The following is a 23,795-nucleotide window of genomic DNA, read 5'->3' as shown; positions in this document are numbered from 1 at the left end:
TCTCATGGCAGTATTTTTTCTAATATGTCTCCTCAGGCAAGGGAAACAAAGGAAAAAATAAACAAATGGGGCTACATCAAACTAAGAAGTTTTTGCACAGCAAAGAAAACCACCAACAAAATGAAAAGACAACCCACATATTTACCAATGATATATCTGATAAGGGGTTAGTAACCAAAATTTATAAAGAACTTACACAACTCAATACCAAAAAAATCAATCCACATAAAGAATGGGCAAAGAATCTGAACAGACATTTCTCCAAAGAGGATATACAAGTGGCCAATAGACATGTGAGAAGATGCTCATTGTCACTAATCACCAGAGAACTGCAAATTAAAGCCACAATGAGATTTTACCTCACACTTTTCAAAATGGCTATCATCTATAAATCAATAAACCTGCTAGCAAGGATGTGGAGAAAAGGGAACCCTTGTGTACTCTTGGTGGGAATGCAGATTGGTGCAGCCACTGTGGAAAACCGTATGGAGTTTCCTCAAAAAACTAAAAATGGAACCACCTTATGACCCAGTGATTCCACTTCTGGGAATTTATCTGAAGAAACCAGAAACAGTAATTTGAAAGAATATATACAGCCCTATGTTCATTGCAGCATTATTTATAATAGCCAAGATTTGGAAGCAGCCTAAGTATCTGTCAGTAAATGAGTGGGTAAAAACAACAACAGCAACAACAACAAAAAAAACTATTGTGGTAGATTTACACAATGGAATACTATTCAGCCATAAAAAAGAAGGAAATCTAACCTTTTGTAACAGCATGGTTGGACTTGGAGAGCATTATGTAAGTGAAATAAGCCAGTCACAGAAAAACAGATACCATATGACTTCACTTACATGTAGAATCTAATAAACAAAATAAACAAAATAATGATAGACTCAGAGATACAGAAACAGACTGATAGCTGTCAGAGAGGGTTAGGGAGCTGGTTGAAAAAGTAAAAGGATTAAGGAAAAGAAACTCATATACACATACAACAGTATGGTTATTATAAGAGGGAAAGGGATATGGGGGAAGGTAGAGGAGGGTAAAGAAGGGATCAATAGTGACGGAAGGAGATTTTACTTTAGGTGGTGAACACAGAAAACAATATACAGATGATATATTATAGAAAGGTACACTTAAAACCTGTATAATTTTATTTATTGATTTGAGAGAGAGAGAGGGAGGGAAATATTGATTTGTTGTTCTACTTACTCATGCATTCATTTGTTGCTTCTTGTATGTGCCCTGACTGGAGATTGAACCCATAACCTTGGCATATCAGAACAATGCTCTAACCAACTGAGCTAAGCTACCTGGCCAGGGCCTGAAACCTGTATAATTTAATTAACCAATGTTGCCCCAATAAATTCAATAAAAATTAAAATATAAATAATAAAAGTCATTGTTAAGTATGTATGAGGTCACATGTCTGTTTCTTGATAACCTTTTTAGAGTGTATAAAAAAAATTTTGAGTTTACTTACCAAAGGCAATAGATATTAGAAAAAAATTTTTTCCCATAAAATTGCAGCAATGCTTTGAATGCCTGGCAATCTCTAATCTGGTAATTTCTGAAGTCAGCTGAGAACCAGGACTTAAACAGCTAAAAAGACCCTGATGAACAGCTCAGAGAAATCACTCTAAGTCCATAAATATACCCAGTAGGCCTAGGAAAGCCCCTTAGTAATTCAAGACTGATTTTTTTTTTTTCTTACCTAAATGTAACTTTTGTAAGCTAGGACTAGAAATCTAAAGCTGTGACGTCCAGTATGGTAACAACAAGTTGCAAATGGTTATTGACCACTTGCAGTGTGGTGACAAGTCCAATGGAGATGGGCCATAAGTGAAAATACTTTCTGTATTACTAAGACTTCATATGAAAAGACAATGTAAAATTTTAAATTATTTATTTAGATTCCATATTGAAATAGTTATAATTTTTATATGTTATTAAAATAAATTTTACCTCTTAAGAATGTTTTAATTGTGTCTATAGGAATGTTTCAAACTGCTCATGTAGCTCGCATTATATTTCTACTGGACCTTGTGGGTCTAGGAGGTGGAGTGTTTGTAAAGGCAGCTCTCAGAGGCACTGACAAGTGCTGTCAGAGGCTGCGAAGTTATGGAAAAAGCATCATTAACTCTAAGAGCATAACCGTCTTGGGGACATTTTGCATAGGGATAAACAAACATTAGAACAGATTCTGAAAACAAGTGCATTCTAGGCGGCAGTCATTGATGTTGACCAAGAAGATTGACTTCTCGAAAAGCATTCAGGTCATAATCCCTTCTGTTTGTGAGCACAAGGAGTATATATTACAGTTCCCTAACCAGACAACAGCAAATGAAGAAAGGTCAGATTTATTGCAGATAGCAAGATTTCCAAACATTGACCTTAACTGCTGGGTTAAGCCTCTCAAAATATTTCTACATGAAATCCTTGAAGCTCAGAGAATTGCCTCCTTTTGGATTCTTGGACCGTGAGAGCTGCAGGAAGCCCTTGAGAAAATTTGCTGAATGTGAAGGCTGGCAAAGAGCCTCAGCTAGGAAGAGGGCATAAAGCCTTGGGTTAGTCCCTTCCCTTTTGGGACCTTAGTTTCCCCATCTGTATCATGATGTACAAGGGTCCACCCAGCTTTCACACACTGCCATCCTGAGACCTTTACAACCCATTCAACTCCATCCTGTGTGTGTATGTGTTTGGGGCTGGGTATCACTCATCAGCAAAATCCATGACAGTCTAGGAAAGCTGAGGGTGGGGGTAGGGTGGCTTCCTTCCTCAAAGTCCCTGTCACTGCAAAGCTTGTTAAATGGCTTCCCCAGACACCCATCTCCCTGGAAGAAGAGCGACAAGCAGAATGGCAGTTCCAGCTTTTATGGCCCTGCGGCCTGGCTCCTCACTAAATATTTCTATCAAGGCAGCACTTTGGAAGCGAGGCAGTGCCTCAATTTAAATGCTTTATTAGCCTAGAGTGCCACCTCAAATCCTTTTTGGAAGCAGGCGGGGTATAAATTACAAATAAATAAATAAAATTAGCCCAGAAGCGGCAGCTGGGGCCTGCAGTCGGAAGGATGGTTGAGGTTTTGCCATTAATTGGAGCATTCTTTACAGAAGTCCTGCCCGCAGGGTAAAGAAGGACATGTGGGCTGACTTCATTGTTCTTCGGAAAATCTGGCCACTGCCCACCCCACTCTCTTCACCTGAGGTTTCAATTCCACAGAAGAAAAATCTTTTTCACACCTCCTCTGGGTTAAGTGAGAGATGTAGAAAGCATGGTTCTTGCCTTTAAGGGGCTGACCAAGTTTAGGATACAGAAGGTAAAAAATGACCAGGACCCAGTGCAGAAAGGACAAGAAGGGGCAAATGTGCAAGTTTAGCATGGAGAGCGATTGCTGCCGGCTGAGGAAATTGGCAAAGGCTTCCTGGAGAAAAGAGCAAACCCTAACTGCCATAAACTAGAATCTGAGCCCAGTTCTGCAGTTCCATTTTGACGCTCTGGCAGAGGGAGCAGTTGACCTGCAGGGCAGCCCCAGCAATTGCCTCACCACCCCAGAGGAGGCCCCAGAGCCAGAATGGCCCTTCAGGGTAACTCCAAATTGAGGCAGGAGGTCTGGGCTTTTGTGTTCACAAGTACCAGTCAATCTGTGTAACCTTGGGCAAGGGCAGTTTTTCAGCTGAGATGCTCTGGCAGCTGGAGGAAGGAAGAGGGTTCTTGGGGATGCATACAGAGAGGGACTGGCTCCAGAGAGGCCTTTATCCATCTAGTTATTCATAATTCAACAAGCACTAATTCAACACTCTGCATGATGGGCACTCAGACACAAAGGAGACCAGCTCAGTCCCTGCCCTCTAGGAGCTTACAGTTAAGTGGGGGAGACAGGCTCAAATGCTTTCAATTACTTCCTACAGGGCTAACTTCTGTCTTCAGGCTGCATGATAATGGGTGTCCAAGGCAAGGAACAGTTATGCCTAGTAGAATCAGGGAAAACTCTCCGAGGTGGGGACCTTTGAGTCATACTGGGCTGGGGTACAGGAATCCACTGAGCTGAGGGAGAGAGAGGTGTATCCTAGGCAGAGGGGACAATACATTCTCCAAGTCAAAGCAAGGCCTGGTTGTCACCGGTCTGGGCAGATGGCCGCTGGCAGGAAAGGTGACTGCTCTCTCCTTGGCCTCTCCCTAGATGACCCACAAGATCAGCATGAATGACAAGATGTCTAAGATGAGCCGAGCCCTGGCAGAGATCAAGAAGCGGTTTCAGAAGACAGTGTCTCAGTTCATGAATTCTGTCTTACTGGCAGCGGGTAAGGAGGCAGAAAGGTTGGTGGGGGGCCTATTTGATGGCTTCCCAAATCCTGAGTTACCTGCAAGTCATCTCCAAGGACAGTTCTTTACCACCCAAGGCAGATGGACATGGCAGAGAAATTTCCCCACTGGTAGATGAAATTACTGGGCTCGGGGTGATGAAGGGGCTTGCTCAAGGCCACACAGCTAATAATGGTGACCTTCACTACCCTCAACATTTTTTATTTTTAAAAATATATTTTATTGATTATGCTATTACGGCTGTCCCAATTTTCCCCCTTTGCCCCCCCTCCACCTTGTACCCCCATTCCCTCCAGCAATCCCCCCACTTAGTTCATGTTCATGGGTCATGCATGTAAATTCTTTGGATTCTCCATTTCCTATACTAGTCTTAACATCTCTATCTATTTTGTACCTACCAATTGGGCTTCTTAATCCCTGCGCCTTTTCCCCCATTCTTCCCCTTCCTCCTCCCAACTAATAACCCTCCAAATGAATTCTATATCTATGCTTCTGTTTCTGATCTGGTTGTTTGCTTAGTTTGTTTTTTAGATTCAGTTGTTGATAGTTGTGAATTTGTTGCCATTTTAATGTTCATATTTTTTATCTTCTTTTTAAGTATGTCCCTTTAACATGTCATATAATAATGGCTTGATAATGATGAATCCCTTTAGCTTTACCTTGCCTGGGAAACACTCTATCTGCCTTTCCATACTAAACAATAGCTTAACTGGAAAGAGCAATCTAGGTTGTAGTTCCTTGCTTTTCATCATTTTGGATACTTCTTGCCAGTCCCTTCTAGCCTGCAAAGTTTCTTTTGTGAAATCAGCTGATAGTCTTATGGGAACTCCTTTGTAGGTAACTCTCTGCTTTTCTCTTGCTGCTTTTTAAGATTCTATCTTTAACCTTTGGCATTTTAATTATGATGTGTCTTGGTGTGATCCTATTTGGGTCCAACTTGTTTGAGACTATCTGTGCTTCTCAGACTTGTATGTCTATTTCCTTTGCCAAATTAGGGAAGTTTCCTTTCATTATTTTTTTCAAATAAGTTTCCAACTTCTGGCATCCCTATGATTCAGATGTTGGAACATTTGGACATGTCCCAGAGGCTCCTTAGTCTATCCTCATTTTTTTAAATTCTTTTTTCTTCTTGCTGTTCTAAGTGAATGCCTTATTCTTCCTTATATTCCAAATCATTGATTTGATTCTTGGCTTCCTCCCCTTCCCTGTAGATCTTTCTTTTCTTTCTTTCTTTCTTTCTTTCTTTCTTTCTTCTTTCTTTTTTTGCTTAACATAACCTTCATTTCTGCCTGGGTCTTTTTTATGCTGTTGCCATACTCAATGAGTTCTTTTGAGCATCTTGATAACCAGTGTTTTGAACTCTGCATCTGACAGGTTGGTTATCGTGGTTATCTCTGTTTTGTTTAGTTCTTTTTCTAGAGTTTGTTCTGTTCTTTCATTGGGCCATATTTCTTTGTCTCCTCAATTTGGCAGCCTCCCTGTGTTTGTTTCTGTGTATTAGGTGGAGCTGCTTTCACTCTCTGTCTTAGTAGCATGGCCTATTGTAGAAAAGCATACCTGTAAACTGTATGGGTCATAGACTTAGGTAATTTCCAGGGCAGGGGAACCTGTGTCACCAGTTTGTGACTCCATGTTGGGGAGGGCTTAGAGCGGGGACAATGCTGCTGACTGGCTTCTGAAGGTTTTCCCAGGAGGAACCTGTCTTCTGGCACTCTCTCTGTTTCCAGTCACTTCACTTTCTCCCTGTATGCAACCAGTGCCCTTCCAGCTGTTGCTCTGGTGCTGAATCCCAGAGGGTGTTGGTTGGTCTGCATAAGTCTTAAGTCCGTTGCCACCCTTTAAGAAGAGATTCCTGAGAAACCCGCAGTTTCCCTCAGAATTCTCCCAACTCCCACTGGTTTTTACAGCCAGAAGTATGAGCATTTATCTTCCTGGCACTGGAACCCTAAGCTGGGTGATCTGGTTTGGAGCTGGGATCCCTCTTCCTGAGGTATCCCTCCCGATTTTTATCCACCACACGTGAATGTAAAACCGCCTGTCCCGCCACCTCCCTGTGCCACTTTGCTATCTCCGTTCCTCTCCACGCCTCTTCCCCTCTCTGTGTCTCTTCACCCATCTCTGCACCTCTGCCCCTCTTACCCGTCTACATGAACATGGCTTCTTTAAGTTCTTGGTTGTTGGACTTCCATACAGCTTGATTTTCTGACAGTTCTGGGTGGTATTTGTTTTGTAGTTTGGTTGTAATTTTTTCTGTAGTTTTATGAGGAGGCAAAGTGTGTTTACGTACGCCTCCATCTTCACCAGAAATCCTGTTCTCTTTATTTTTTTAAATCCTTGTTAGAGGATATCCATCACCATGGTCCCGCCTACTCCAATTTTGGGCTTATAAGAGAGGCCTGGTGTCATCTGAGGGAGGAGCCATAAGCCTGAGGTCCTGGCTATCCCGTGGGGCCATTAAAGCCTGTAGGAGGGGAATTGGTGTCAGCTGAGCAAGCTCTGGGCCTTAACCCAGGCGATGGACAAATGGCCCATTCTGCACTATTTCTTTTTAGCAAATTCCTGAGCCTAGGCAGATTTATTGTAGGGCATGAGAAAAGCCGATTTCCAGCAGCCATATAGACACTCCTGCCAGAGCCCCATCATGGGACACCATAATCCCACCCAAATCCATGCTTGTGCCCACCCTCAATTTCTGAGCACTCTCTCATCTGTGTTTAATGTCTCCATGCAATTTTCTTACTTTCCTGGGCCTCATCATCTTTCTGTATATCTTTCTGTCCCCAACCCCACACCAGGTTCACTTTTACCTCCATCTGCTATATTATCCATCAACCATTGGCAACCCCATTCTTTTCTTCTTGTTGTGAAAGATCTTAGCAGAGGAGAAAAAAGCAGCCACCTCACTAGGCTGTCCTGTTAGGCCCACAGAACTCCCCAGGGCCAGCTGGGGAGCCTCAGGACCCCTCCCACAGCTGACTCTTCTCACTGCTGATGAGCCTGGGGACAAAGGAACATTGACATCCCCTCCCTGCCGCACTTCACAGCATTCCATGCCAACCCCTAGCTGGGCATGGAGGGGCCGTGCTCCCCCCATGGACTCCCTGGGGTGTTTCTCCTCATCCCAAAGAGTCAATTCAACTGTGACCCTCCTCTGGAAAGCCTTCCCAGATACCCCCAGAAGAATGGAGCACCCTCTCCTCTGAGCTCCCACATTTTATATATGCTCAAATGATAAATCTTACTACCTAGCATTAAAAATAGTTCTGTTTGTCTATCCCTCCTGTACTGCCAGTAGGAGTTTTCAGAGGCAGAGAACCCTGTTTTGGGTAGTCTCTGTATTCCCAGCACCCAGCATTTAATAAATGGTAAATGAATGAAGGAATGAGAAGTCCCTGGCCTCAAAAGTTTTCCAGTCTAGTAGGGAAAGTAAAATAAGAATACAAATATAAATATAACATAACAAAGAAAGTAGATAGAAATGACTTAAATCTGAAGACACAGGGCACAGCATTCTCAGGGAAGGGAACAGCATGGATGCATTGTGTACCCAGTCTCTACACTGAGTGCTGTGGCGGGCACAAAGCTGAATGAAATACAGGCCCCTTAAGAGACGAGGGATCTAAACTGAGTGTTGACAAATGAATGGAAATGAGGTTGACTCATTTTTACATTCAGCCATTATTTACTGAACCACTAACTGTACTGGGGTTGGAGCCCTGTGCCAGGCAACAGAGGACAGGCAGCCAATGGGATAATCTACAAGAGTGAAGGAGCAGAGAAAGAGACGAGCTGAAGGGTGCCCACCTGCAGAGCTTCACAACAGGGAGGTAAGGTCAGGCCACAAGGGGAGTAGCAGAAGTGTCTTCTGTTAACAGGCCTGCTCACCATACAGTATCCAGTAAGGGAAGAGGCAGAAATAAGTCAAATCAAAATTAAATCCTGGTTCAATCTCGAGCGGGGCACCAAGCTACATCACTACTCAGGAAAAGTCCTTGCCTTACGATGTCCATCAGTTCAACCAGAATCCTCGTTTGGAGAGTTTTCGAAGGAAGATGTTGGATCTGTTCCTGTGAGCCCCAGTCGAAAGACCATCAAGATCCAAGCCAAAGCCCCAGTCACACCCAGGTGGGCTTGGGCCTTCATTTCCTCCAGCTTCTGTGTGTTAGATGCTGTGATGGGTAGCAGACACACAATGGTGAAGAAAATAGATGAGATCCTTCCCTGTTGGAGCTGGAATTCTTGGGGAGGGGGAAGATAAAAGATAAACACATGAATGCCTGAAATCATTTTAGATAGTGATAAGGCTAGGAAGAAAAATCAGTGTAATGGGTTAGAGCAGAGGTTGGCAATTTAGGGCCTTTTGCCAATTCGGCCCTGCTGTCTGACTTTTTAATGGGTGAGCTAAGAATGGTTTTTATGTTTTTAAGTGCTTGGAAGGAAATCAAAAGAAGAGTTTTTCATGACATCTGAAATGATAGGAAATTTGAATATCAAATTCTTAAGTAAGGTTTTCTTGGAACATGGCCACACCCACTCATTTGTGTATTTATAGCTGCTTATCCTGCTAGCACAGAAATCTTGAGTCCTTGTGACCCTGTCCATCTGGCCTGCAAAGATTAGAATATTTGCACTATGGTCCTTTATAGAAAACTTTGACCAACCCCTGGGATGGAGAGTGACTCGAAAGTGGGTGGGATATGCTCCATTAGGTAGACAGGTCAGGAAAGGCAGTCCTGAGGAGATGATATTTAACTGGAGACTGAGGGATAAGAGATAGGCAGCCACAAAAAGGGATGGGGAAGGAACATCAGGCAAATGTAAAGCAAATACTAAAGCCCCAAGACAAGAACAAATTTGGTCTGTCTGAGGGAAAATAAGAGACCAGTGTGGAGCCTCATGATGAAGAGAGGGTAATGTAAATTGAGGACAGAGAGGTAGGCAAGAGTCAAATCAAGGAGCCTTGTTAGTGTTATAGGAAGTCATTCCATTAATTGAAGACAGGAATGACATCAACCGACTTACGGATTTTTAAAAAACACCTTTTAAAAGATATATTTTTTATATTTTTATTTTTAACTTCAAAAATATATAATATATATAAACACAGAAAAATGAACAAATCCTCAGTGTATATAGCTCAATGAGTACCATAAAGTGAGTACACCCTATTATCACCAAGTCAAAAAATAGAACATTACCAGCTCCTTAGAAGTCTCCTCTTATTTCCTCCCAATGAGTAACCCCATGCTCCTCCCCAACAAAAAGATTTCTAATACCATAGATGACTTTTAATTTTTTTAACGTTATTTAAATGGATCTATTCAGTGTAGATCATTGGTGTCTGGCTTATTTTGCTCAACATTAAAATTGTGAGATTTATCCATATTGTTACATGTAGTTTGCTCATTTTCATTGCTATATTATAATCTATTGTGTGAATACATTACAACTTGTTCATTTTAATGTGGATGGATATTTGAGTTGTTTGTAGTTTCAGTAATGACAAATTGTGCTGATGTTCCTATATGTCCTTATTTCTGGTTGATGTATTCCTGAATATGAAATTGCTGTCATCGAGTATGTGTATGTTCAGCTCCTAATAGATACTGTTTCCCCAAATGGTGGTATCAAGTTCCACTCCCAGCAGCAGTGTATGAGAGTTCCTGTTGCTCCACATTCTCACCAATGCTTGGTAACCAATCCTTTTTATTATAACCATTCTATAAATGGTTTTCCATTTGTATTTCCCTGGTGACTATGGAAGTTGACCACGTTTTCAGTTATTCATTGACCATTTTGAATATTCTCTTTTGCAAAGTGCTTGTTCAGTTCCCTTGTCCATTTTTCTACTGGTTGCTTGTCGTTTCTTCATTTATATATTGGAGTTCCTTATATATACTGTGGGTATAAGACTTTTGTCAGGTATACATGGTGCAAATGATTCTCCCACCTTTACACTGGTCATGGTGTATATTGATAAACAAGTTGTTAAGTTTAATGTCCCATTTTCACTCTTTTTCTGTATGATTAGCTTTTTGTATCCTTTTAAAGAAATTTCCCTGTTCAAACAGCATAAAGATATTCTCCAAAGTTGTTTTCTAGTTGCTTTTTTTGTTTTAATGTTTATGTTTATTCTCCACCTGGAAATGATTTCTGTGTATGATGTGAGGTAGGAGCTAAGTTTTAATTTTTCCATATATGTATATCTGAACAGCATCGCCTATTGAAAAGATTATAATTTTCCCTCAGCTCTGTGGTAAAAACTCTGTAATAAATCAAGGGGCTCTATATGTATAAATCAAGGATCATTTTCTGGACTCACTCTTTTGTTCCCTATTGTCTTATTATAGTTTTATAATAAATATCGATATACAGTGAATAGGTACTCAGGCTTTGTTGCTCTAAATTGTTTTGCTGTTCATGGCCCTTTATGTTTCCATATAATTTTAGAATCATCCTGTCAGTTTTTTAAACGTCCTAGGATTTTGACTGGATTGCTAATATTTTTGTAATATTGGAGTGTTTTAATTCATGAACATGATATATCTTTTTATTTAGTTAGTTGGGGCTTCTCTAATCTCTCCATAGTATTTTGTAGTTTTCAGCATAGAGGTTTTGTTTGTCACTCATTAGACTTATCCTATGGTATTTAGTAGTTTCTGGTGCTATTATACATTTTTAATTTAATTTTCTATTTGTTGCTGGTATATAGAAAGGCAATTGATTTTTATCTCAATTTAAATTTATTTTGAATTTACTTACAGTAAACTTTACTCTTTTTGACATAAAAGTCTATGACATAAAAGACTACGTGCATTGAGTTGTGTAACCACCACCATAGCCCAGATACAGAAGAGTTTTACCACCTTCCTCCACCCAAAAAATAACAAACAACCTACAAATTCCCTTATGCTACTCCTTTGCAGTCCAATTCTTCCCTCACCCTTAAACCCTAACAACATTGACCTGTTTTTTGTACTATAAGTTTTGTATTTCCTTGAATGTCATGTCAGTGAAATTGTACAGTATATAGCCTTTTGAGTCTAGTTTCTTTCCCTTAGCATAATGCATGCAAGATTCATCTATGTATAGGGAGAGAAGCTGTGCTTCAATCTTTGTGAGGGCTTGTCTATTTCTGTTTCACCTTTACTCTTGAGGTATTGTTCTTCAGGTCCTCAGCCAAAAGCCAGGACTGCTTATCAGGGCCAACATCTTTGGTGGTCCCTGAACTCCCATTCCCACTCCTCTAACCCATGAACAGGTCAGGAGTTCTGATCAGTTTCTCAGCCTGGCATCCCCAGGTTTCACTTTTAGAATCAGTACTAGCCTTGAGGGGTAAAGCTGTCCTATATGTCACACTCACCTTTCTTGGTTCATCTCTTCTTCCAGATGCTGACCCTGCAAATTCTTACTTGTGAAATCTCTAATGAATTTAAACAGTTCTAAAATATATATTTTGCTGAGCTTTTCTATTTTTCTCAGAAGGGTTTCTAAAACACCCTACCTAGTAAGCTATTGTTGGAAGTAGAACATTTTGGATTGCCCCATGGAAAAAGGATTTTAGGGTGGAAAGAGTAGAATCAGAATAGTTAAGATACTATTTTAGTAATCCAGGTGACACTGATATTGTGCTATCAAGGGTAGTATCAGAAATAAGGAGGAAATTAGACATATTTGTTATAAATTTTGGAAGTAGAGCTAACAGAAATTACTGATAAGATGGGGGATAAGGGTAAACAAGTATTACAGATGTCTATTAGGGTTTGGGCTGAAATAATTGAATAATGATTGTGTCATTAACTTGGATGGGGAAGAATGATGGCAAAGTAGGTTTGGGAGGGGTTAGGTAAGAATAAATGTACAAATTAAAAATATTCTCCCTTTAATATGTATTTGTACCTATGTGAACAGAGATCCTGGCCCACACAGAGAGAACTCAGGAGGCATTCAGAGCCATTGTTATGATTCTTCATTGGGAATTTTTGCATCTGTATTCATAATGGATATTCACCTGTATTTTTCTTTCTTTAAGATTATTTTTTAGATGAATATGATGAAAATCATAGTCATTTCTTCAAATGTTTGGTAGAATTCACAAGTGAAACCATCTGGTCCCAGGTTTTTCTTTTGGGGAAGTTTTTGTTTGTTTGTTTGTTTGTTTTAACCGAGTCGATCTTTTTACTTGTTAGATACTTATTCTGATTTTATATTTCTTCTTGAGCTTGAGTCAGTTTTAGTAGTTTGTGTATTTCTAGGAATTTATCCATTTTATTTAGGTTATCTAATTTATTAGTGCACAGTTCATAATATCCTCTCATAATCCTCTTTAGTTCTATAAGGTCAGTAGTAATGTACCACTTTCATTTTTTATTTTCATAATTTGAGTCTTCTCTTTTTTTTTTTTTTTTTAGTCTAGCTAAATATTGGTCAATTTTGCTGATCTTTTTAGAGAACCAACATTTAGTTAGTTATTTCTCTATATTAATTTTCTGCACTCTTCTTTTATTCATCTCAACTTTAATCATTATTATTTCCTTCTCTCTGCTACCTTTTGGTTTAGTTTGTTCTTGTTTTTCTAGTGTAAAATTAGGTTAGGTTATTGATTTGAGATCTTTCTTCTCTTTTAATGCTATACTTCTCCCTCTGAGCATTGCTCTCAACATATCCCTTAAGTTTTGGTATGTTGTGTTTTGTTTTCATTAATGTCAAAGTGTTTTTTAGTTTCCTTTGGGATTCTTTCTTTGATTCATTGTCTGATAAGAATGTGTTACTTAAATTCCACATATTTATGAATTTTCCAAAATTTCTTCTTATTTATAATTTCATTCCATTGTTTTTAGAGAAGATATTTTCTATGATTTCTTTCTTTTTTAAATTTTTGAGTTTTTGTTTTTTTTTTTTTTTGTAAGTGATTATATGGTCTATCCTGGAGAATGTTCCATGTACACTTGAGAAGAATGTGTATTCTGCTGTGGTTGGATTAAATGATCTAATATGCATGTCTTAGGTGTAGTTGGTTTATAATATTCTTCAAGTTATCGGTTTCCTTGCTTAGCTTTCATCTAGTTCTTCTGTTCATTATTGAAAGCAGAGAGTTGAAATATTCAACTATCATTGTACAATTGTGTGTTTCTCCCTTCAGTCCTGCCAATTTTGCTTTATATATTTAGAGGCTCTATTGTTATCTGCGTATATCTTCATAATTGTTATATTTCTAGAGAGAGTAGCCCTTTTCTCAGGTACAATGCCTTATTTGTCTCCTGAAATAACTTTTTACTTAAAATATATTTTGACTATTAGTTTAGCCACCAATGCTCATTTTTGTTACTGTTTGCTGGGAGTTTGTTCCTGTCCTTTCACTTGAAACCTTGTGCTGTCTTTGAATCTAAAATGAGTCTCCTTAAAGAGAATATAGTTATATCATAGATTTTCTTTTCATTCTGTCAATCTGTAACTTCTGTTGAAGATTTTAATCCATTTGCATTAAAAAGTAAATACTATTAAAGAAGGATTTACTTCAGCCATTTTGATATCAGTTTTCTATAAATGTTATATATTTTTTGTTCCTCAGTTCCTCCATTGTTGACTTTTGTGTTTGAGTTTGTGTATATGTGTGTGTATGTATCATGATGTGATGGTTAATTTTATGTTTCAATTTGACTGGGTTAAGGCAATTTAATAAGGGCCTTAAAAAACCCAACAATCAAAGGAAAGGCAAATTCCTTCTCTCTCATCTTTTTTTCCCCAGTCTAATAACTAATTAGTATGTATTCCAAGTCATAAGACTATTACTAACTTGATATAAATTAATTTAGAGACCTTCAGAAATTAGTTTAAAAAAAAAATTAGTTTGGATTTTAGTGCTTGAACATGTCAAATATAAGACATAATATTTATTTCCATGATCTTTCTTTTAATTGAATTTATTGGGGTGACATTAGCTAATAAAATTATATAGGTTTCAAGCATACAATTTTATAATATATCATCTGTATATTGTATTGTGTGTTCACCATCCAGAGTCAAGTCTCTTTTTGTCACCATTTATCCCTAATTTACCCTCTTCTACACGCCCCCCCCCCCCCCCGACTTTCCTCTTCCTGAGCTTGGAAGTTCATTCGAGCTCCTGGCTCTTGGGACTTTAGAATTCAGCACCTACATAGCAGCCTCCCAGTTCTTAAGCCTTTTGCCTTAGACTGTGGATTATCCCGTTGCCCGTGCCCTTCCTGCCCCCCTGCAGTTCTCAGGTCTTTGGACTGAGACTGAATTATACCACTGGCTTTCCTGGTTTTCCAGCTTGCAGAGAGCAGACTGTGGGAATTTTGGGCCTCTATAAGCATGTGAACCAATTCCCATAAATTTCCTCTTTTATATATATGTGTGTATATAGTTTCAAGTTACTGTCCAATACTCTTCTGTTTTAATCTAAGGGACTCTCTTTACCATTTCTTGTGGGACAGACCTACTAATGACAAACTCCTTCAGCTTTTGTTTATCTGGTAATGTCTTGAGTTCCCTTTCATTTTTGAAAGCTAAATTTGCTCAATATAGAAATCTTGGCTGGTATTATTTTTCTTTCAGCAATTAAATATGTTATTGCACTTCCTTCTGGCCTCCATGATTTTTTGATGAGAAATTCGTTGTTAATCTTATTGAGGATCCCTTGTGTGAGATGAATCACTTTTCTCTTGTTGCTTTCAAGACTCTCTGTCTTTGTTTTCAGCAATTTTATTTTAATGTGTCTTGGTGTGGATCTCTTTGAATTCATCTTACCTGGAACTTGTTGAGCTTCCTGGAGAAATCTCAAGTTTGGGAAGTTTTTGGCAATTATTTCTTCAAATATTTTTTTCTGCTTCTTTCTCTCTTGTCCTATAATTTCCATATGTATATGTTGGTATTCCTGATAGTGTCCCACAGGTACTTTAGGCTCTCAACATATCCCTCAGCCTGCTTGGTAGAGAACAGTCTGAAGAGAGGCCAGAGGAGAAAGCCAAATACCCATTAGGAGGCACTTGCAGGCATCCAGGCAAGAAATGATGGAGGCTTGGACCATGTTAATAGAAGTGGGGGGACAGGAAAAGGGATTGCACTCTGCATCTTGAATGGAGGGCAAATAGGCTTGCTGACATGTGATAGGATATGGGATGTGAGAGAAAGAAAATTGTTCAGGATGACTACCAAGCTTTTGTTGGATAGGTGAATGAAGGAGCCACTTGTTAATTGCATTTTATACTTGAGGAAATGGAGGCCCAGAGGGTTGGGGGACCCATTAAAGGCGGTGCATGTTGGTGATGGAGGCCAGGCTAGAACTGCTGGCAGCCTAAACTCCACGACAGTGGGGCCTTTGTCCATGTGGAAGCAGGGCCCACTGAGCACTTGCTCCTTCTTGCAGAAGGAAGGCCCAGGAGGTGCGCAGCCCCACTAGGTGGGCAGCCTCACCATCTGACTGCCCACTGGTGCTGAGGAAGCTCATTTGTAAGGAAGACATCCGTACTGGCTGCAAGTGCATGGTGAAGGCACCCCTGGTATCTGACGTGGAGCTAGAACGCTTTCTGTCAGCACCCCGGGACCCCAACCAGGTGCTGGTGTTCGGGATAGAGTCGAGCCAGAGCCCCACCAGCACAGGACAGCTCCAGTGGTTGCTCGACACACTCTACGGTCGCCAGCAGCAGGGCCGTGCCTCCCCCTGCATCCAGGTGGGTCCTGGGCCCAGCAGAGAAGGCCTCAGTGTCTGGGGGGGGCGGCAGCCAATTGGAGGTGACCCCCAGGGAGGGCTAGCACTGGCTGAGGCTCTGGCTGAGAGGTTGCCGCTCCACCTGAGCACATGGCCCTCTTTCCCTGCCTTTTCTCCTTGGGGCCTTTGCACTCACTCTTCCTACTGTTGGCAGTATTTTCTCCCACTTATCCCCCTGTCCCAGGATGAATGTCACCACATCAAGGTCGGTAGCTTTTCTGACCTTGAGACAAAGTCAGATCCCCATTGTTTTTCTCCAGAGCACTCATCACAGTTTGTGGTTATGTACTGGGTATTTAGAGCAGAGCTGTGATGAGATCCTCAGGGCTAAGGAAAGTTTGTAGACAGTGGCCAGGTACCTATTATGCATCAGTCCCATGCAGGGCTGATTTTGACATAGCCCTGGAGGGGCTCCCAACGCGGCGCGACAGTCACTACACCAAGCCCCAAATGAGGGCCATGATAGGACTGCTCTAGGCTGGTAGGAACTGGGGAGCAGAGGGACACCTCTCAAAGGTCTGGGAGAGTCCCCCAGGATGAAAGGGTCTTGGCAGATGGGTGAATGTTTCTGGCAGAGGCAGTGGCCTATGCCAAGGTGAACAGGGGAAAGGCTGCCCAAGGTCCCAGTTCATGTGGGCTGCTCAGTCAGGGACACGTGGAAACTCCTTGCTGCAGAGTTGTTTCTAAATATCATCATCATCCCAAGTCAGCAGTCCTCTCAGGAGTGTTACACAGTTCAGGGATGGCACTGTCCCCAGACCAACTGGAGCAGATGCCACGTGAGCACAAGAGCTTTGTGTCCACTTGGTGACTTCCTTCAAACTCTCTTATTCTGGTGCCTTCTCAAATCTATTGTCTTTGCCATGCCTTCCTTTGGCTGCAGCCTCGAATTCTGAGGTTTTGTGTACACCCTGGGGACACCCTCTCAAGCCCTCCTCCCAGGAGTGCCTCCTTCCTGACCCTAACATAGACACCCTCCAACCTGCACTTCAGCCGATGCCAGGAGTTCAGATTGGAACCCTTCTGATTGAACTTCAGAAGGCATTTCCTAGTTTCATACATCAAAGCCACACATGTTTTAAACTTAGAGTTGACTTTAGTTTCTTTCAGGGCTATTAATTGTTCACCAATAAATATCCATAAGCACAAGAATGCATGATGGTGCTGCCCAGTCATGAGCAGCATGAATGGGGACAGGGCCTGGCCTGAGGTGGCTGAAGGCCATTGTAGGTGGACAGCAGGATTGGGGGAGAACAGGGAGCAGGCCTGGGGGGTGGTTTCTTACACTGACTGGTTCCACCATTCAGTGGGTTAAGACAGAAACCTTCCCTGATGTTCTCTTATTCTGATAGCTGGAACACCAAGCGTGGTTCTGGGTTTTACACTTTAAACTGAAAGATTAGGCAGGATAACTGGAGGCACCTGAAACAAAAGGTAAATAAAACCAGAAAGTGTCACATTAGTTGTATTAATGGGCCCATAGCATCCAGAAACAAGGAGGAGAAAGAGATCAGCTTTACTCTCGATTGACCAGGCCCTACCTCGAGATTTGGGTTCAATTCAGTGAATTTGAATGGATTTAATGACTGAGAGGTTATTCAGAAGGGCAGCCAGCAGAGGCATAGGGGCAGAAGAGTCCTGAAAATGGATACACCCAGGAACACGGTTACCACCTTCAAATCTCCATAGTTTCTCTCATGCAGAGGGAACAGGAGCGTCCCACAGACTCCACAGGGCCAGGCTACTAATGGATGTCACATGGTGGGCTATCATCTCGGTGACAGCTTTCACCAATAGAGGGCCCTAAGTGGATCTGGGGACATTCTCTGGGATGGCCATGGGAAGTACACATGTCGAGTTGAAGGGGGGTGTTTTATGGGGCTCCAAGACTCAGTGGGAACCTGGCCTGGCTGAGAATGCGGGAATCTGAGCGTATCCTCTTGGCATGGGGCTGACGGGCACTCATTCTCTTGGCAGTGCCGGTATGACCCCTACCGCCTACTGAGGTATGACCTGGACAGCCCCCTGCAGAAGGACCCGCCCCTGCTGGTGAAGAAGTACGCTGTGGTGCCGGAGATGGTTTTGGTGAGCCGGAGCCCAGCAGGGGACTCACCACCAGCTGTCAGCTGCCCAGTCCCCATAGTCCCTGCCCTTGCAGATTCACAGATGTGGAAGTGGGGAGGGTGGAGGGCCTGCAGGATTCTCACCCGGCCTGGCCTCCTGTCTCCAGCCTGACCCCATAAGCCCCCTATCCCAAGAGACTGAAGGGGCACTTAACCAGAAAGCGAAATCCTCTTTACCTGTCTGTTCATTTTAAATAACTTTTTACTAAAAACATTGGATGGTAAACGCATATATAGGGTGGGATAAAAGTAGGTTTACAGTTGTCCATAAAAAATAATACAATAATTAATAAATAATAATACGAGAATAAACTCTGTTTCTCGTACTTATAACTGCAAACCTACTTTTGTCCTACCCTGTATGTTTATTGTGGGGAATTTGGGAAATGCAAGTTAGAATACGGTTACTTCATCATACCACCTAGATTGCCTCATTTGTTACATGAGTGTGTACCTGCATCTGATCAGTCAGTGCTGTGGGGGGCCTTGGCCTCACCCAAACTGATATTTTGGCATCTGGACTTTACAGTCTTTCTCTGACCTCGGGGTCCTGCTTTTTAAGTTAAAATGACATAAACATTTCCCCACGTCTTAAAACAGTTTGTAACACCTGATTTTTAACCACTGTGTAAGAATCTGTCATTTTAGTTTTTCTCCTGTGCTGCTTTTGTGGGGCCTTTTTAGATGATTTCCTCTTTTTTTTTTTTTTTTTTTTTTTTTTTGTTATGACAAATAACACTAATGAATATTGCTACACAAAAATCTTTGGACAGATCTGTACTTGTTGGAGACTGACATGTAGAAGGTAGGAGCACAAAGAGCTATAGGACAAGGCCCTAGCCCTCAGGGGCTCCCATCCCATGGGACCCGTGGTCTGTGTATCAGAGTGGGTTTGAGACTCTCTGCTCCAGAGCAGGAAGACACCCTTCAGGCCCTAGAGTTCTGGGAGGTCTTGTGTACGAAGTGACATTTGAGCTGGTCCATCTGGCAGTAGGCGGAGGCTGGGATGATGAGGCTGGCCTTTGACCTGGGGGTGGGGGGCTAGACAGGGGACAGGCTTGGCCACACCTCGCTGGGTGACTTGGGGAGTGTAACATCTCTTCCCCAGCCACCAAAGAAAGGCCTGGATTCTGGCCTGAGCTCTGAGAGCCCGCAGCACGGCCCTGAGATTCCGTGCTGACGTGCTGAGGGCCTCTCCCCTCTGTTTCCTTCCTGTCTGTCAGCAGATGTTCGCTGGGGGGAAGCTCCTTTTTGGGGGCTGCGTTTTGAATGGATATGGCTTCAGCAAGCAGAATCTGTTGAAACAGATCTTTCAGGCTCAACAAGACTGCAAGAGGGGCTACTTCCTGCCAGATAACTACAAATTTAGGTAAAACAGGAAAAAGTCAGACTGAGGAAGGATGGAGGCAGGCAAGGGTGGCTGGAGGGGAGGGAGAAGTTGGCACTGTGCAGAGGGCACTGGTGAGCCAAAGGGGAGTGAGGTGAGGAAGGGCAGAGATGGGGACCATTGCATCCACTGTAGAAGCTAGCACGGGAGGACTTTGCAGGTGGGCGTGGTGGAAATGAGAGCAGGCTGGGGGTAGGGGGTGAATGAGGCCATGCTGTTGGTTTCTTTAGGACACAAGCTTGGGAAAGGGCCCTCTTAGACAAGCAGGGACACAGGACCATTTGCCCAGTGCTGGTTTCTGTAGGACAAATGATGGAGACAGGTGTTGGGCAGCGACCCTAGTGACACCCCCACCTTTTGTCCCATTGCACCCCACCCCATTTCGTCCTATGTGTGATCCAAGTACTGCTTCCACTTTGTTTACCAGCAGGGCCACATAGACAAGGGTCATTCATGGACTGATCTCAGGTCCTTGTAAAGGAAGTGGCGTGACCTGGCTTAAGTCTACCTCTCAGCCTCTGAGGGCTTGCTTTTCAAGCAGGTGGTGCCCATTACTAAGCACTGCGTGGGCCCAGCTTGGGTGAGAAGAGCAAAGATGAGTATCTCAGCTCAAGCAGCATGCAGTCTGGTCCAGGGGAGGAACCTGGGGCTCATGACGTTGCTGAAGGCTGTAGTAGGCTGTAGTAGGAGAAAGGAGTAGATTCTAGAAGGCCTGAGCCATATGGTGCAGCAGAAAACTGACTGGGTCAGGGTCCCAAGACAAGGCTGGGGCCCCTGCTCTGCTCTTTACTAGGTGGGTGACCATGGGCTAATCCATCTGCCTTCCTAATCCTGTTTTCCTCACCTTTAAAAAGAGCGTAATAATGCCTATCTCACAGGGTTGTTTGTGAGGAACTTAGGAAAGTATGTTTGCTGAAGTGCTTTCTAAACATGTGTGCAGACGTGGGCTTGCCTGTGAGTGTGCCCCCACTGCACTGAGTTGGGCAGCCCCCGCTCCCACCAGGCTGCTCAGCTGTCTAGGAGTCCTGATGCCATTCCCTCCCTCATGTGCTGAGTTTGGGGCTTGTCAGAAGGTCTGCCTGACCAGTAAGAGGTTTGGGGGAAATCCACTCCAGAGAAACTGTAGAGGTTGTACCATGGCCCAAGCATCCTGGAATGCTTAGTGGAGAAGGCAGGGTCCCGAGGAGGCTGCGGACATCAGGAAGGGCAGCAGCCAACAAGTGCTGCAGAGAAAAGTCACCGAGACCCAAGGCATGAGACTCAAAGAGGGAGGTTGTGGAGGTCCTTGATTGACAATTCTAGAGAAAAAGGAAGACAGAGGCAGAGGGGTTGCTCAGGTTTAAGTAAGAAATACACCAAAGACCAAAGGGATCAGGGGAGAATCCATTAGGGAGGCCCCAAATGTGGATGAACTGAAGCCAAAGACAACAAGTGCAGATATTTGCAGAGACATTCAGAAGCCCAGTTCACCACTAGGGGATGTGTTAGATGGGGAGTGGGGTTTGCCAAAAACTAGTTACAAAAAGACACAGCTCTTATTTGGTTTCTGCTGTCCTCAAAAGGAGGATGACCTTTAATGGGGAAAGGCAGGCTATGCCTAACACAGGCAAGAGGGCGGGAGGAGTCTGGCCGCCTTTAGTAGCTGTATGTATGTGGCAAACCACTTACCCTCTGTGTGCCTCAGCGAGAAGAAGCATAGTTTTTACCTGTCTTGAGTTGTAAGGGTTAGGTAAGTCAATACATGTGAAATGCTGGCACATCACTAACATTTACTGAGAGGTTACAAATTACAGTTGTTAATGTTGTTATTATATAACTAAAATGAGTTCCAGGCTCTTAATTTGTTATATCCAAGGGCTCTGAAAAGACTTAATGGCATGTTTATGACAATTTTTGACAATTCTGAGGAATAGTGGAGAAAGTCAGAAAACTGTGCACGCGCACACACACACACACGCACACACACACACCACAGATGGTTTAAGTTATTGAAAGTGGAAAGGGACAGATTTGTGAAAATATAAACCAGTAGGACTCTTCCTATTTCTAGAATGGCTTATTTGAAAACATTTAGTAAGAAATGGAATGGAATGTCTACTAGAAAATGTTGCCATAACAACAGTTCTGTAATCTATATCTGTGAAACTATCACTCCAAGCTTAGTGGTGCCAAACAAAACAATTATTTGTTATTATTGCCTCTGATGGATGGGCAGCCTACGAGGCTCAGCTTGGTGACTTGTGCTTGGGTCTCTTAGGTAGTTGTGGTCAGAAGGTGACTGGGCCTGGAGTCCTCTAAAAGGCTTGCTTACTCATGTGGCTAGTAGTCAGTGCAGACTATCAGCGGGAACACTTATGTGTGGCCTCTCCATGTGGCCTGGGCTTCCTCACAACATGGCAACTGGGTTCCAAGAACTAAGTCCCAAGAGAGCCAGGTGGGAACTGCATTGCCTGTTATGACTCGGCCCCATGAGTCATTTAGCATCATCTTCCCCTGCATGTGAGTCCTTAGGGCCAACCCATGTTCAAAGAAGAGGAGCAAGACCCCACTTCTTGATGGAAGACTGTTGAAGAATTTGTAGATGTGTTTTAAAACCACCCACTGACCCCAGGTCCTCTTCCAGCAGGGAAACTAGATCAGAAGTGAGAGACATGCTGTTGGCCTAGGTTGCCTGACTGGGATGTCACTGGGTGAGAGCTCTCAATGTACTGCAGACGAAATGGATGGACATGGCTCAGGCAGCCATTTGTTCAGCCACACCCAGCACGCAGTGAGCAGTGGCAGGCTGAAGGGCAGGCCTCTGTGCTTGGCCTGTCCGCATGTTTGTTAATTATGCAACTTGGATGAGTGCGTGGGAGGCCCACTGCTCAGCTGTGCACGAGACCGGGGTCGATGATGGAATCGAGGTTGGCAGTACACTTGGCCGCCAAGAGGTGGTTTGAGAGGAAGAAGAACAACTGTTCACCTTTAGGTTTGGAAAACTTATGGTCAATGGATGTAGAAGTCCCAGCATGAGAGACTGTTATGCTGAGATAAAAATCTTAGGAGGCAGAAGAATCTGTGTATAATGCAAGGGAGGTGTGTAGTGCCTGGAGTGCTAATGTTTCATTTCTGGGTCTTCTGTGCCAAGAAGGATGTTGGCAGACAGTTTTGCACTCAGAGCTGTGGGCATGGGAGGTGAGACTCACTGTCCCTTGGTGGGAATCATGTCTTCCTCACCTAGAGTTTTAATCTGCTAGCTTTTTACAACCATAGTGGGTAGAGAGGTGAGGGGAGAAGAGACAGGTCAGCAGGGAGTAGGCAGAGGTGGGAACCAGATCACTGGGCTGTGGGCACTTCGGCCTTCTCTTTCCTCAGAGGAGCCGGCCACCGAGAGAGTCCTCAGTCTGGGCCCAGGGTCTGTGAGGCCACCGTGAGAAGCAAGAGCTGTGAGCAAGGAAGAAGCACTGCGTCTGTCCATGGCTAGTGAAGGAGCTTGGCTGCCCAGGGAGTTGTAGCTCTCCACTCAGGCTTCAGCTCCAGCTGAGATTGGGGTGGGCTCCTGCCTAGCAAGGAGACTGGTTGTGACAAACAGAGCAGAAGAGTGGGGGCAGGCCTGGCCAAGGACAACTGGGAGGAGGTTGTGGGGCCACTGGAAGGGTCCCAGACTCATGCAGACCTGAGGCGCTGGGGTCTCCTGGGGACAGCTCTGCGCTGAGGAGTAGGCAGTGCGTTGGGAAGGAGCTGCGGATCCCTCTGCATGTGTTAAGCTGTGCCCAACCGAAGGGCTGGGTGTCCTGCATCACCTGCCCTAGACACTTCACCTGCCTTCTCTTCATGTCCTCCCGCATCCCCAGGGCTCAGCACATAGGAGGTTCTTGGGAAACGGTCACTGAATGATGACCTAGGACAGATTTTATTCCATCCCAGAGTCAGAGGTCAGGTCAGAATGAGGAAGAGCTGGTTGACACAATGATAATCACTGCATGCCATGGTCATCGACCGCCCCTCAAATGCCTTCGCTGCGGGGAGACGCCTCTCTCCAGAAGTGGTCTCCTTTCTCAGCCTAAAAGTCATGACTCTCCAGTTTCTGAACAATGAGCAAGTACTGCACGCCCAGCCCTGTGCTCCGCAGTGGGAATTTGGAGGTGAACAAGACCTTGAACTGCTGCACTTTTGCTGATCCAAAGCCCCAGAAAATGGTGTGAAGAAGAATGAAGAGCACTAATCGGCAGAGAAATG

General features: G+C 43.3%; 1 protein-coding gene across 1 annotated transcript in view; it reads left to right on the top strand.

Moving 5' to 3' along the window:
- Positions 1–23,795, top strand: part of FAM194C (family with sequence similarity 194 member C) — a 94,393-nt gene that overhangs the window by 60,233 nt on the left and 10,365 nt on the right. The window contains exons 11-15 of the mRNA XM_090284223.1: positions 4,188–4,308; positions 8,206–8,455; positions 15,723–16,026; positions 18,042–18,149; positions 19,414–19,556. Of these exons, the coding sequence (XP_090140349.1) occupies positions 4,188–4,308; positions 8,206–8,455; positions 15,723–16,026; positions 18,042–18,149; positions 19,414–19,556 (926 nt within the window). The remainder of the gene's footprint in view (positions 1–4,187; positions 4,309–8,205; positions 8,456–15,722; positions 16,027–18,041; positions 18,150–19,413; positions 19,557–23,795) is intronic.

The sequence above is a fragment of the Furipterus horrens genome, unplaced genomic scaffold (assembly GCF_987537825.1).
Source record: "Furipterus horrens unplaced genomic scaffold, mFurHor1.1.pri manual_scaffold_7, whole genome shotgun sequence".
Lineage (NCBI taxonomy): Eukaryota > Metazoa > Chordata > Mammalia > Chiroptera > Furipteridae > Furipterus > Furipterus horrens.
The sequence above is the reverse complement of the archived record's forward strand: the minus strand, read 5'-3'. Positions and strand labels throughout refer to the sequence as shown.